Source organism: Nerophis ophidion, linkage group LG25 (assembly GCF_033978795.1).
Source record: "Nerophis ophidion isolate RoL-2023_Sa linkage group LG25, RoL_Noph_v1.0, whole genome shotgun sequence".
Classification (NCBI taxonomy): domain Eukaryota; kingdom Metazoa; phylum Chordata; class Actinopteri; order Syngnathiformes; family Syngnathidae; genus Nerophis; species Nerophis ophidion.
The window spans coordinates 40,344,028-40,356,839 of record NC_084635.1 but is presented as its reverse complement, the minus strand read 5'-3'; the positions used below and the strand labels follow the sequence as shown (position 1 = coordinate 40,356,839).

Genomic DNA, 12,812 nt, shown 5'->3' with positions numbered 1-12,812 from the left:
AGTTTCTTTTAGCCATGTAGACCACAATGTGGGCCACTTTTGGACAAATGTTTGTGTCTGGATAAAACATTCATTTGACTTAACCATGTAAGCCCAAACAAAAGTGGAAGAGGTGGAATACACCTTTAAGAACACACGTTTGCTTCAGTATAGCCTGTCTAAATGCTACATTGCTGTTTTACTACAAGACAGTAGCTGACATTTTGTTCATTATTTCTACTCTTTATATTTTCACATATAATAGTTGAATCCTTTTGAAACATTAACATGACTGTGCGCACCTGTTCTCCAGAAGGTTACCCCCTTTGTCCTGGACCTGGCTGGGGACCCCTGTCTAATTTTCTGTCTTTTTCATTAAGTTCAAATCACATACCTGATGATGGACAAACCCCCCCCCCAAAAAAGTGCAGTTTGCCTTTAAGATCTCCATTAGTAACTGCTGGGGTCCAAAATTCTCTGATAGAAGTTAGTTTGTACGCTAACTGACAAGTTAGTCATGTTTGTAAGCATCAGGAGTTGAATCTTCCTGCTGTCTTGTAGGCTGCTGCTGGAAGACTCTGACGAGGACGAAGGAGACTTGTGTAGAATCTGCCAGATGGGAGAGGAGTCCTCATCCAACCCTTTGATCCAACCTTGCTGCTGCACAGGAAGTCTGCAATACGTCCACCAGGAATGCATCAAGAGGTGGCTTTGCTCCAAAATTGGCTCTGGTAAGTAAGTGGTCATGTGACCATCCATCCATCTTCTTCCGCTTATCCGAGGTCGGGTCGCGGGGGCAACAGCCTAAGCAGGGAAACCCAGACTTCCCTCTCCCCAGCCACTTCGTCTAGCTCTTCCCGGGGGATCCCGAGGCGTTCCCAGGCCAGCCGGGAGACATAGTCTTCCCGACGTGTCCTGGGTCTTCCCCGTGGCCTCCTACCGGTTGGACGTGCCCTAAACACCTCCCTAAGGAGGCGTTCGGGTGGCATCCTGACCAGATGCCCGAACCACCTCATCTGGCTCCTCTCGATGTGGAGGAGCAGCGGCTTTACTTTGAGTTCCTCCCGGATGGCAGAGCTTCTCACCCTATCTCTAAGGGAGAGCCCCGCCACACGGCGGAGGAAACTCATTTCGGCCGCTTGTACCCGTGATCTTATCCTTTCGGTCATGACCCAAAGCTCATGACCATAGGTGAGGATGGGAACGTAGATCGACCGGTAAATTGAGAGCTTTGCCTTTCTGCTCAACGGATCGGTACAGCGTCCGCATTACTGAAGACGCCGCACCGATCCGCCTGTCGATCTCACGATCCACTCTTCCCCCACTCGTGAACAAGACTCCTAGGTCCTTGAACTCCTCCACTTGGGGCAGGGTCTCCCAACCCGGAGATGGCATTCCACCCTTTTCCGGGCGAGAACCATGGACTCGGACTTGGAGGTGCTGATTCTCATTCCGGTCGCTTCACACTCGGCTGCGAACCGATCCAGTGAGAGCTGAAGATCCCGGTCAGATGAAGCCATCAGGACCACATCATCTGCAAAAAGCAGAGACCTAATCCTGCGGTCACCAAACCGGAACCCCTCAACGCCTTGACTGCGCCTAGAAATTCTGTCCATAAAAGTTATGAACAGAATCGATGACAAAGGACAGCCTTGGCGGCGTCCCACCCTCACTGGAAATGTGTTCGACTTACTGCCGGCAATGCGGACCAAGCTCTGGCACTGATCGTACAGGGAGCGGACCGCCACAATAAGACAGTCCGATACCCCATACTCTCTGAGCACTCCCCACAGGACTTCCCAAGGGACACGGTCAAATGTCTTCTCCAAGTCCACAAAGACCAGTGTTGGTCAATTAGCTGAGTCATCCAGTCATCCATCTTTTTCATTTGTTCTTGTAATATCTGATGTCCTTTAGTGAAATACAGTACAGGCCAAAAGTCTGGACACACCTTCTCAGTTCAATGCGTTTTCTTTATTTTCATGACTATTTATGTTGTAGATTGTCACATCAAAACTATGACACCTGCAGTGCAAAAAGTCAGTGTTCAAAAACAAGAAAAAATTAAAGCTGCAAGCATCGGTGGACTGAACCGCTTTGGCCGCTGCCCCCGCGACCCGAGCCTGGATAAGCGTTAGCTAGCCGGCAGCCATCTTAATAAATATTTCACACGAGGGCGAAGCACCACTAATGAACAATTGAAAAGCTGCAAACAGCGATGGATGGGACCGCTTTGGCTGCTGCCCCCACGACTCAAGCCCGGATAAGCGTTAGCTAGCCGGCAGCCATCTTAACAAATATTTCACATGAGGGCGAACCACAACTAATGTTAATATTATTCAAATATTGTGTCACTGGCGCGTTTATGCCATTTATAAGATTACATACTGGAAGCGGTAGGAAAAAAAAAAAGAAAAAAAACGTCTAGCTCTGGGTGAGCGCACGGCAACCAACTTAGAAATGGTTTTCAGCACAGCGATTCTTTGAAGGCTAATAAAATCAAAAACGGACCATTCATTGTCTTTACCGTAGCACAAAAAGTGCAGCTGTCCTTAAAACGCCACAACAGTCAGGCACCATATGTAAGTACCCAAAATAAAGAATGTTGGACGGTTGTTTTTACGATATGCAGACAAACGACAACTTTAAAACATACCGGCTTAGCTACGGCACCTGGCAGCCATCTTGGCATAGACGATCATAGCTCCTCCCCCATGAAAGTTGGTGCGTGCGCAACAGCAGCAGACGGTAGGGGGGAAAAAAGAAAAAAAATGTCTCCCTCTCTGTGTCTGTGCACGGCGGCCATCCTTGAAATGGTTGTCAGCGCAGCGGTTCTTTGAAGGCTGATAAAATCAAAACCGAAGCATTGATTAAAACTATTTCATCAACTTTTAATCAGAAGGGTTCAATCTCTCTTCTCTTGCTCATTTGAAGCCGAAACGGCCTCAGAAGAGATAATGTTAGAAAAAAAGCAAAAAAAATTTTAGCCAACTGTTGTATTGAAGGGGGAATTGCAAACTTCCTGTTGATTTTAGCTGGGAGGTAAGAGTTTATGAAATATAGGTCTAACTGAGACCTACGTAGTGGTTTTTGTTTCATGTTTCTACGACATTCCTACTGGAAGTTAAACAGTTTTGTCTGTTTTCTTCCTAGGGGGCGCTAGAGGGTTTTGGTTTTTTGATTAGATCGCAATATTCGCCAGTCCTTATGTGTGTGTAAAATTTTGTGAGTTTTGAAGCATGTTAAGGGGGTCAAATTACAACTCAAAGAGGCGGCGGTATAATAAAGAATAATAATAAAACCGTAGAAATATAATAGGGTCCTCTGTCCCAAAGGGACATTTGGTCCCTAAAAATACAAAAATGAGGGGTATTTTATCTGAACGAAGCAAAATGATCTGCCAATAGAACAAGAAAATTCGGCTCGTCAAGCCTTAAAACAAGTAAAATTAGCTAACCTCAATGAACCCAAAACTGCCTTTTAAAATAAGTATATTCTCACTAATAACAAGTGCACTTTTCTGTTGAAAAATATTCTTAGAAGTATATGCTAGTGCCATTATCTTGACATATTGATATGCGCTCGGAATCATGATTTTTTTATTTTTTCATGCTTGAAGTAAGAGATTATTACTTTAAAAAAGTAGTTTCATTCTTGTGAGTGTTGATGACACAGCTTTGCAACAGTTGATATTCTACTTCCAAGCATGTTTTACTCAATATATGTCATCAAATCTCAGCAATATCTTACTGAGATCATTTAGGACCAAAACCCTTCAAACAAGTAAAATACTAACATAAAATCTGCTTAGTGAGAAGAAACATCTTGTCAGACAGAAAATAAGCAAATTTCACCCTTATTTGAGATATTTAATCTTACTTAGATTTCAGTTTTTGCAGTGTGTGAAGTGAAAAACATTTCAGGTGACTACCTCTTGAAGCTCATGGAGAGAATGCCAAGAGTGTGCAAAAGCAGTAATCTGAGCAAAGGGTGGCTTTTTTTGAAGAAACTAGAATATAAAACATGTTTTCAGTTATTTCACCTCTTTTTGTTAAGTACATAACTCCACATGGGGTCACTCGTAGTTTTGATGTGACAACCTACAATGTAAATAGTCATGAAAGTAAAGAAAACTAATTGAATGAGGAGAAGGTGTGTCCAAGCTTTGGGCCTGTACTGTGTGTTGATATAAAGCAGGATTTTCTGATTACATTTTTATTCTTTCTTCCTAAAACACGCCCGCAGCATGAGCTACATTAACACAGACCAGGGCTGCCCAAACATTGTCTAGCAAGGGTCGCACCCTGAAATTAAAGCAATGGGGCCATTTTGATATTTGTCCTTTTCAAAACTAATACAATCCATAGGTGTATTTCTTTCCTTTAGGGTTTGTCTCAATTTTGGGACCCAAAAGAGTGTCAGTCATAAACATTGAAAAAAAACGTCTTATTTTCTTTTTTTTTAACCCTTATTCAAGGGTTAAAAATCCTACATCAACTTCAAATTGGCCTTAGTGTGGTGGTGACTTGTCCAGGGTGTACGCCGCCTTCCGCCCGAATGCAGCTATCCAGGGTGTACCCCCCGCCACCCCAAAAGGGACAAGCGGTAGAAAATGGATGGTTGGATGGAACTTCGAATATATCTGATATAAAGTTTACATTTTATTTTGTTATGTGGCAAAAAATGCAACATGTTTCCCCCGCAAAATGTAAAAAGTGTAACATTTGATGTAACCTTGAATTGATCAATAATTCGTAACATTGATTTTGATTTATTTTTTTAGCAATAACAGTTTCAAAGAGTTATTGTGTTATTGGTCAACATTGCAACTTGTTCACTCTACATTTCACATGTTGTTGCTCTTTTGTTCCACTTTTTCATAATTTTTTCAAATGGTATTTTTAGAATGGCCCTATGGGCCGCACTTCTTTCTACACCTCTGCTGTTGGTGCACCGCCCTACTGTGCGCGCTCTTATCGGTGCAGACTTCTTATTCAAATGAATCACCGAAGCAACAACATCCAAATGAAAGGAATGTGTTGCTAAAAGATTGCTTCTCTCATCTTCTTCTTCTTCTTCTCCCGGGGTTCAGGCACAAATCTGGAGGCCATCAAAAACTGTGAGCTGTGCAAAGAGAAGTTGCGCTTGAACATCGACAACTTTGACATCCAGCAGCTGTACAGGACACACGTGCAGGTTAGTAAGTCCGGCGGCACAGGACCTGTGGGACAATGTCTGTGTGGTGAATGGACGTCTGGTCTCGCTCCACAGTCCGAATATGACGACTTCATCAGCAGTGGTCTCTATCTGGTAGTGCTGTTGCATTTTTGTGAACAGAGGTTCTCTGATGTCCTGGGGGCAGTCGATGCAGCTGGGGTGAGGACACTCTCTCTACTCTACGCATACTTAGTGCAGCATGTGACTCTACGCATACTTAGTGCAGCATGCGATGTGACTTTACGCATACTTAGTGCATCAGTGTGTGTGTACTTAGTGCAGCATGTGACTCTACGCATACTTAGTGCAGCATGCGATGTGACTCTACGCATGCTTAGTGCATCAGTGTGTGTGTACTTAGTGCAGCATGTGACTCTACGCATACTTAGTGCAGCATGCGATGTGACTCTACGCATACTTAGTGCATCAGTGCGTGTGTGTACTTAGTGCAGCATTTGACTCTACGCATACTTAGTGCATCAGTCTGTGTGTACTTAGTGCATCTGTGTGTGTATACTTAGTGCATCGTGTGACTGTGTGTGTATACGTAGTGCGTCCTTTGACTCTGCGTGTATACTTAGTGCGTCCTTTGACTCTGTGTGTATACTTAGTGCGTCCTGTGACTCTGCGTGTATACTTAGTGCGTCCTTTGACTCTATACTTGTATACTTAGTGCGTCCTTTGACTCTGTACTTAGTGTGTCCTTTGACTCTGTACTTAGTGTGTCCTTTGACTTTGTACTTAGTGTGTCCTTTGACTTTGTGCGTGTATACTTAGTGCGTCCTTTGACTCTATACTTGTATACTTAGTGCGTCCTTTGACTCTGTACTTAGTGTGTCCTTTGACTTTGTGCGTGTATACTTAGTGCGTCCTTTGACTTTGTGCGTGTATACTTAGTGCGTCTTTTGACTCTTTGTATGTATACTTAGTGCATCTTTTGACTGTGCGTGTGTACTTAGTGCATTGTGTGACTGGGTGTGTATACTTAGTCACACGATGCACTGTGTGTACGGTGTGTTGTGTGACTGTGTGTACTTAGTGCAGTGGTTCTTAACCAGGGTTTGATCGAACCCTAGGGGTTGGGTGAGTCGACCTCAGGAGTTTCGGCGGAGATCAAAACACACCCGACTCTTCGTGTAAATACAAACTTCTCCCTGTTGGCATATTACAGATACGGCAACAGCTGACTGATTTGCAGGTGTGTAATTTGTTGTGAGTTTATGCACTGTCTTAGTTTTGTTGTTTGAACAAAAGGTGATGTTCATGCACGGTTGATTTTGTGCACCAGTAAAAAAGACATGGTAACACTTTAGTATAGGGAACATATTCACCATTAATTAGTTGCTTGTTTACATGCAATTTAGTAACATACTGGCTCTTAACCAGTCATTATTAAGTACTATTAATGCCTTATTCGGCATGGCCTTATTATAATCCTGACCCTAACCTTAACCAAATAACTCTAAATTAAGTCTTTGTTACTTATAATATGTTCCCCTAGTGTCCAAATAACTCTAAATTAAGTCTTTGTTACTTATATGTTCCTCTAGTGTCCAAATAACACTAAATTAAGTCTTTGTTACTTATATGTTCCTCTAGTGTCCAAATAACTCTAAATTAAGTCTTTGTTACTTGTAATATGTTCCTGTAGTGTCCAAATAACTCTAAATTAAGTCTTTGTTACTTATAATATGTTCCCCTAATGTCCAAATAACTCTAAATTAAGTCTTTGTTACTTGTAATATGTTCCTCTAGTGTCCAAATAACTCTAAATTAAGTCTTTGTTACTTATAATATGTTCTTCTAGTGTCCAAATAACTCTAAATTAAGTCTTTGTTACTTATATGTTCTTCTAGTGTCCAAATAACTCTAAATTAAGTCTGTGTTACTTATAATATGTTCCCCTAGTGTCCAAATAACTCTAAATTAAGTCTTTGTTACTTATAATATGTTCCCCTAGTGTCCAAATAACTCTAAATTAAGTCTTTGTTACTTGTAATATGTTCCTCTAGTGTCCAAATAACTCTAAATTAAGTCTTTGTTACTTATAATATGTTCTTCTAGTGTCCAAATAACTCTAAATTAAGTCTTTGTTACTTATATGTTCCCCTAATGTCCAAATAACTCTAAATTAAGTCTTTGTTACTTGTAATATGTTCCCCTAGTGTCCAAATAACTCTAAATTAAGTCTTTGTTACTTATAATATGTTCCTCTAGTGTCCAAATAACTCTAAATTAAGTCTGTGTTACTTATATGTTCCTCTAGTGTCCAAATAACTCTAAATTAAGTCTTTGTTACTTATATTATGTTCCCCTAGTGTCCAAATAACTCTAAATTAAGTCTTTGTTACTTATATGTTCCTCTAATGTCCAAATAACTCTAAATTAAGTCTTTGTTACTTATGTTCCTCTAATGTCCAAATAACTCTAAATTAAGTCTTTGTTACTTATAATATGTTCTCCATACTAAAGTGTTACCAAAAACATAGAACATTGTCTTGAATTTGAAAAAACAACACTATTTTTCACTAAAGAAGGGTTCGGTGAATGCGCATGTGAAACTGTTGGGGTTCGGTACCTCCAACAAGGTTAAGAACCCCTGACTTAGTGCATCATGTGACTGTGTGTGTGTATACCTAGTGCATCATGTGACTATGTGTGTGTACACTGAGTGCATCAAGTGACTGTGTGTATATACAGTGGGTACAGAAAGTATTCCGATCACATTAAAATGTTTCCCTCTTTGTTTCATTGCAGACATTTTGTAAAACCAAAAGTAACTGAATATTTCCTGAGTGCACACTCGGCACACATCTTGACAGAAAAGAAAAAAAGTAGAAATGTGTTGAAAGAGGAGTTGGTGAAATATGACCTGGTCTAAGTATTCAGATCTTTGCTCAGTATTGAGTATTTGCACATTAGAGCTCATACAGCCCTGAGTCTTCTGGGGATCTTCTGCCAATCTTTCTTGGAGAGACACTCCAGTTGTGTCAGGTTGGATGGTCAGCGTTGGTGAACAGCAGTTTTCAGAGATGTTCAGTGGGGTTTAGGTCAAGAATGCTCAGTGTTGAGCCGAAGCCACTGCTTTGTTATTTCAGCTGAGTGCTTAGGGTCATTGTCTTGCTTGAAGGTGAACCTCCGGCCCAGTCTGAGGTCCTGAAAACTCCTGAAGAGCTTTTCTTCTCTGTACTTGTCTACATTAATCTTTCCTTCAATTGTAACCAGTCGTCCTGTCTCTTTAGCTTCAAAACACCCCCATATCATGATGCTGCCACCACCATATTTCACTGTGATGAACAGTGCCTGGTCTTCTCCACACACACCGATTAGAATCTTGGTCTCATCTGACCAGAGTATCTTTTTTCCCCTCATTGTCTGGGAGTCCTTCGTGTTTTTGGCAAACTCTATGCAGGCTTTCATAGAGGAGAGGCTTCTATCGGGCCATGAAGGCTGCTGTGATTGTTGACTTTGTGGAACTTCCTCTTTGTCCCGACTGTGTCCCTGGACCTCAGTGGTCTTTGGTTCTTCTGGACCTCTCGCCAAGGATCTCCTCCCACGATTGCTCAGTTTAGCTGGACGCCCAGGTCTAGGAAGAGTTGTGGTCGTCCCAAACTTCTTCCATTGTGCTCTTCTTTTGTAACCTTGGCCAGATCTGTGCCTTGCCAATATTTATGTCTCCCAGCTCCTTGGGCAGTTCCACGGACCTCATGATCCTCATTTGCTCTCTGTCTTTCCTCAGTTTCATCGAACACAGCTGGACTCCAATGAAGGAGCAGAAGCATCTCAAGGAGGATTGAAGAAATAGACAGCATGGGAGTTTAGATAGGAGTCTAAATACTTAGACCATGACACATTTCTCCCGTTCTTTTTCAACAAATTAGCAAACATTTCGTTTTTTTTTTTTTCAAGATGGGTGCTAAATTCATGAGAAATAAAATTAGCTTTTTTTGATTTTAGCAAATGGCTGCATACTTCCCGTACCCACTGTACTTAACGCATTGTGGGGCTGTGCATGCGTAGCTAGTGCATCCTGGGGCTGTGCATGTATAGGTAGTGCATAGTTGGGCTGTGTATAGGTAGCTAGTGCATCCTGGGGCTGTGCATGTAGAGCTAGTGCATAGTTGGGCTGTGTATGGGTAGCCAGTGCATCGTGGGGCTGTGCATGCATAGCTAGTGCATTGTGGGGCTGTGTATAGGTAGTCAGTGCATCGTGGGGCTGTGCATGCATAACTAGTGCATCACAGGGCTGTGTATAGGTAGTCAGTGCATCGTGGGGCTGTGCATGCATAGCTAGTGCATCATAGGGCTGTGTATAGGTAGCCAGTGCATCGTGGGGCTGTGCATGCATAGCTAGTGCATCATAGGGCTGTGTATAGGTAGTCAGTGCATCGTGGGGCTGTGCATGCATGCAAAGGTAGACAGGGTAATTACATGGAGGGAACACAGGCGATAATTTCATTGAGTAATCTAATAGGTGTTGGATTAATGAAGTCATCAATGAGTTGAGATAAAAACAAAGATAATTTCCTCTGAATGTACTTAAGTGAAATGAGACTTTTACTACAATAGGATGGCTGACATGTTTGTCAATATTTAAATAAAGGTGTAGCCTAAAACTACTGATAAGTAACTCATGGAAGTTTTATTGAACATTTGAGAAGTTCCTGCTAGGCGGAGCAGGGTTGACTTTTTCAACAAGCAAGTAGTTAGCTTTAGCATGCAAACTGTAGATGCTAACATGTCCTCACATAAAATAAAGGTTTACCTCGTTTCTGCTTGAAGATAAAGGAGGCTTTCTGGTGATTTGCTGCATCACCCATGTTGTAGCAATAAAGTCTTCTATTTATTTGATTCTCTTCTATACTTCAGTTTGATCTCATTCTATTCCCAATCTATTTTATTCTTTTATATTCAATCCTTCTAGTTCAATGTATTCTATTCCCTTCTATTAGAATCTTTCATATTCAAACCTTATATATATATATATATTTTTTTCTTAAATATTATTCCCTACTATTTTATTGTATTTAAATCTATTTTATTATTTCATATTTAATCCTTCTTTTTTATTCTTTTATATTCTCTCTTGGTAGTTTATTTTATTACATTTAATTCTATTTTATTATTTCATATTTAATCCTTCTAATTTATTCTTTTATATTCAATCCCATTTTATTATTATATTCCCTTTTTAAATTTATTCTATTATATTTGAATTATATTTTAGTCTACTCCAATCTGTTTTATTATTTAATATTCAGTCCTATTTTATTACATTCCCTTTAAAAAAAAAAAAAAAAGAATCTATCCTATATTTTAATTAATTCAATTTAATTTTAATTAAAATAAATGCTATTCTATAGTGAAATGTTTCACTACAATCTTTTCCACTTTAATCACAAAACCTTCCTTTTTGTTTTCTTTGGGCCCTTTGCTCTTTTTCTCCTTCTTTGAGCCATCTCCTTTCAGTCCTCACACACACACACACTCTTGTATTTCTCCTTTCTCGACATTATCAGAACAAAAATGAAAGACAGAATGACTATTTAATGACTTTGAAAAAGCACCAATATTTTCTTACAAGTGTTACTGTACCTTTAAGGCGGGTGCACCGCCCTCATGTTTGTTCAACCTTTTAAGGAAGCCACAAAATGTGAATGAAATCTTGTGCAGCCTCGGCCACTAATCAAAACAAGATGTTGTTGTTGTGATGAAAGACAAACGTGTTCCCTCTCACCTTCAGTTATTTAACCTGGTGAGAATCCTGCCTGACAACGTGGGCATTCTGGAAAGTAGGTTCTCTTCCTCACCTGTTGTTGTCACTCAGAGGTCACATGACTCCTCGTCCTGGCCGCCGCCGCCTCCAACATGGCGTCTGCCTTGTCCTCCCACAGATCCCCACCAGGACAGCAGTGACGAGAGCGAAGATGGCCGACTTTCCATCAGCTTCTCCGACCTGGACGACTACCTGGAGGACGACTGAGGAGGATAAAGATGAGCACTGGCTCAGGTTTGAATGTCAGATGTTCTTTTTGCCAACCATCACCTCCTTTTTTATTTTTATTTTTTTGCACGTCTGCAACCTTGCAATCAGCCAGTGATCATCTTTGTGCGTGCAGTGCAACATTGTGTGTGCGTGCAGTGCAACATTGTGTGCGTGCGCAAGCTCTGCAACATTGTGTGTGCGTGCAGTTTAACATTGTGTGTGCGTGCAATGCAACATTGTGTGCTATGCAACATTGTGTGCGCACTATGCAACATTGTGCGTGTGTACACAATACAACACTGTGTGTGAAATGCAACATTGAGAGCACAAGTGCTTTAACGTGGGAACCAATCAGAGGCCAAGATGGCTGATTTGACTTTTTCTTTTGTGTCTTCTTTCTTCTCCAGCGTTTGTTTGTAAAGTGACAACACGACTCGTTTGTTGTGTTGCACAAGAATTATGGAAAATATGAAAATAAGTTGAAAGTGTAACGGGTGTCATGATGGGAATAAAGAAAATGAATCTAAATTCTGCTCCTTTCTTCTGCTTTTCTTCACAAACACACATGAAGTCATTTTTACTGGCATGTTCAAATGATGTTGACATGTACAAACTCGGTTTCCATATGAGTGGGGAAATTGTTAGATGTAAATATAAACAGATTTCAATATTTTGCAAATCCCTTTCAACCAATATTCAGTTGAATGCACTATAAAGACAACATATTTGATGTTCAAATTCATAAACTTTATTTTTTATTTGCAAATAATCATTAACTTAGAATTTCATGGCTGCAACACGTGCCAATGTAGTTGGGAAAGGGCATGTTCACCACTGTGTTACATCACCTTTTCTTTTAACAACACTCAATAAACGTTTGGGAACTGAGGAAACTAAACTAATTGTTGAAGCTTTGAAAGTGGAATTCTTTCCCATTCTTGTTTTATGTAGAGCTTCAGTCCTTCAACAGTCGTATTTTACGCTTCATAATGCGCCACACATTTTCCATGGGAGACAGGTCTGGACTGCAGGCGGGCCAGGAAAGTACCCGCACTCTTTTTTTATTTTTTATTTTTTTTTTATACGAAGCCAGGCTGTTGTAACACTTGCTGAATGTGGCTAGGCAGTGTCTTGCTGAAATAAGCAGGGGTGTCCATGAAAAAACAGCGGTTAGACGGCAGCATATGTTGTTCCAAAACCTGCATGTACCTTTCAGCATTGATGGTGCCTTCACAGATGTGTAAGTTACCCATGCCCAGAGGTGGGTAGTAACGCGCTACATTTACTCCGTTACATCTACCTGAGTAACTTTTGGGATAAATTGTACTTCTACGAGTAGTTTTTATGCAACATACTTTTACTTTTACTTGAGTATATTTATAAAGAAGAAACACTACTTTTACTCCGCTCCATTTATCTACAATCAGCTCGTTACTCGCTACTTTTTTTTAATCGATCTGTTAATGCATGTTTTGTTTGTTTTGATTTTGTCAGACACGCATTCAAAGTAGGAACTACGCATGCCTGCGTTTCACCAATCAAATGCAGTCACTGGTGACCTTGGACCAATCAAACAAAACCAGGCGGTCACGTGACCGTCACACATCGAATCCGACCTAAAAAAGTTTAA

General features: G+C 40.8%; 1 protein-coding gene across 1 annotated transcript in view; it reads left to right on the top strand.

The window, feature by feature from the left end:
* Positions 1-11,710, top strand: part of marchf7 (membrane-associated ring finger (C3HC4) 7) — a 38,394-nt gene extending 26,684 nt beyond the window's left edge. Inside the window, 8 exon segments of the mRNA XM_061887378.1 lie at positions 541-710; positions 5,072-5,175; positions 5,251-5,355; positions 6,368-6,394; positions 10,940-10,988; positions 11,091-11,176; positions 11,178-11,206; positions 11,590-11,710. Of these exon segments, the coding sequence (XP_061743362.1) occupies positions 541-710; positions 5,072-5,175; positions 5,251-5,355; positions 6,368-6,394; positions 10,940-10,988; positions 11,091-11,176; positions 11,178-11,206; positions 11,590-11,602 (583 nt within the window). The 3' untranslated portion in view covers positions 11,603-11,710.
* Positions 11,711-12,812: the final 1,102 nt, after the last annotated feature.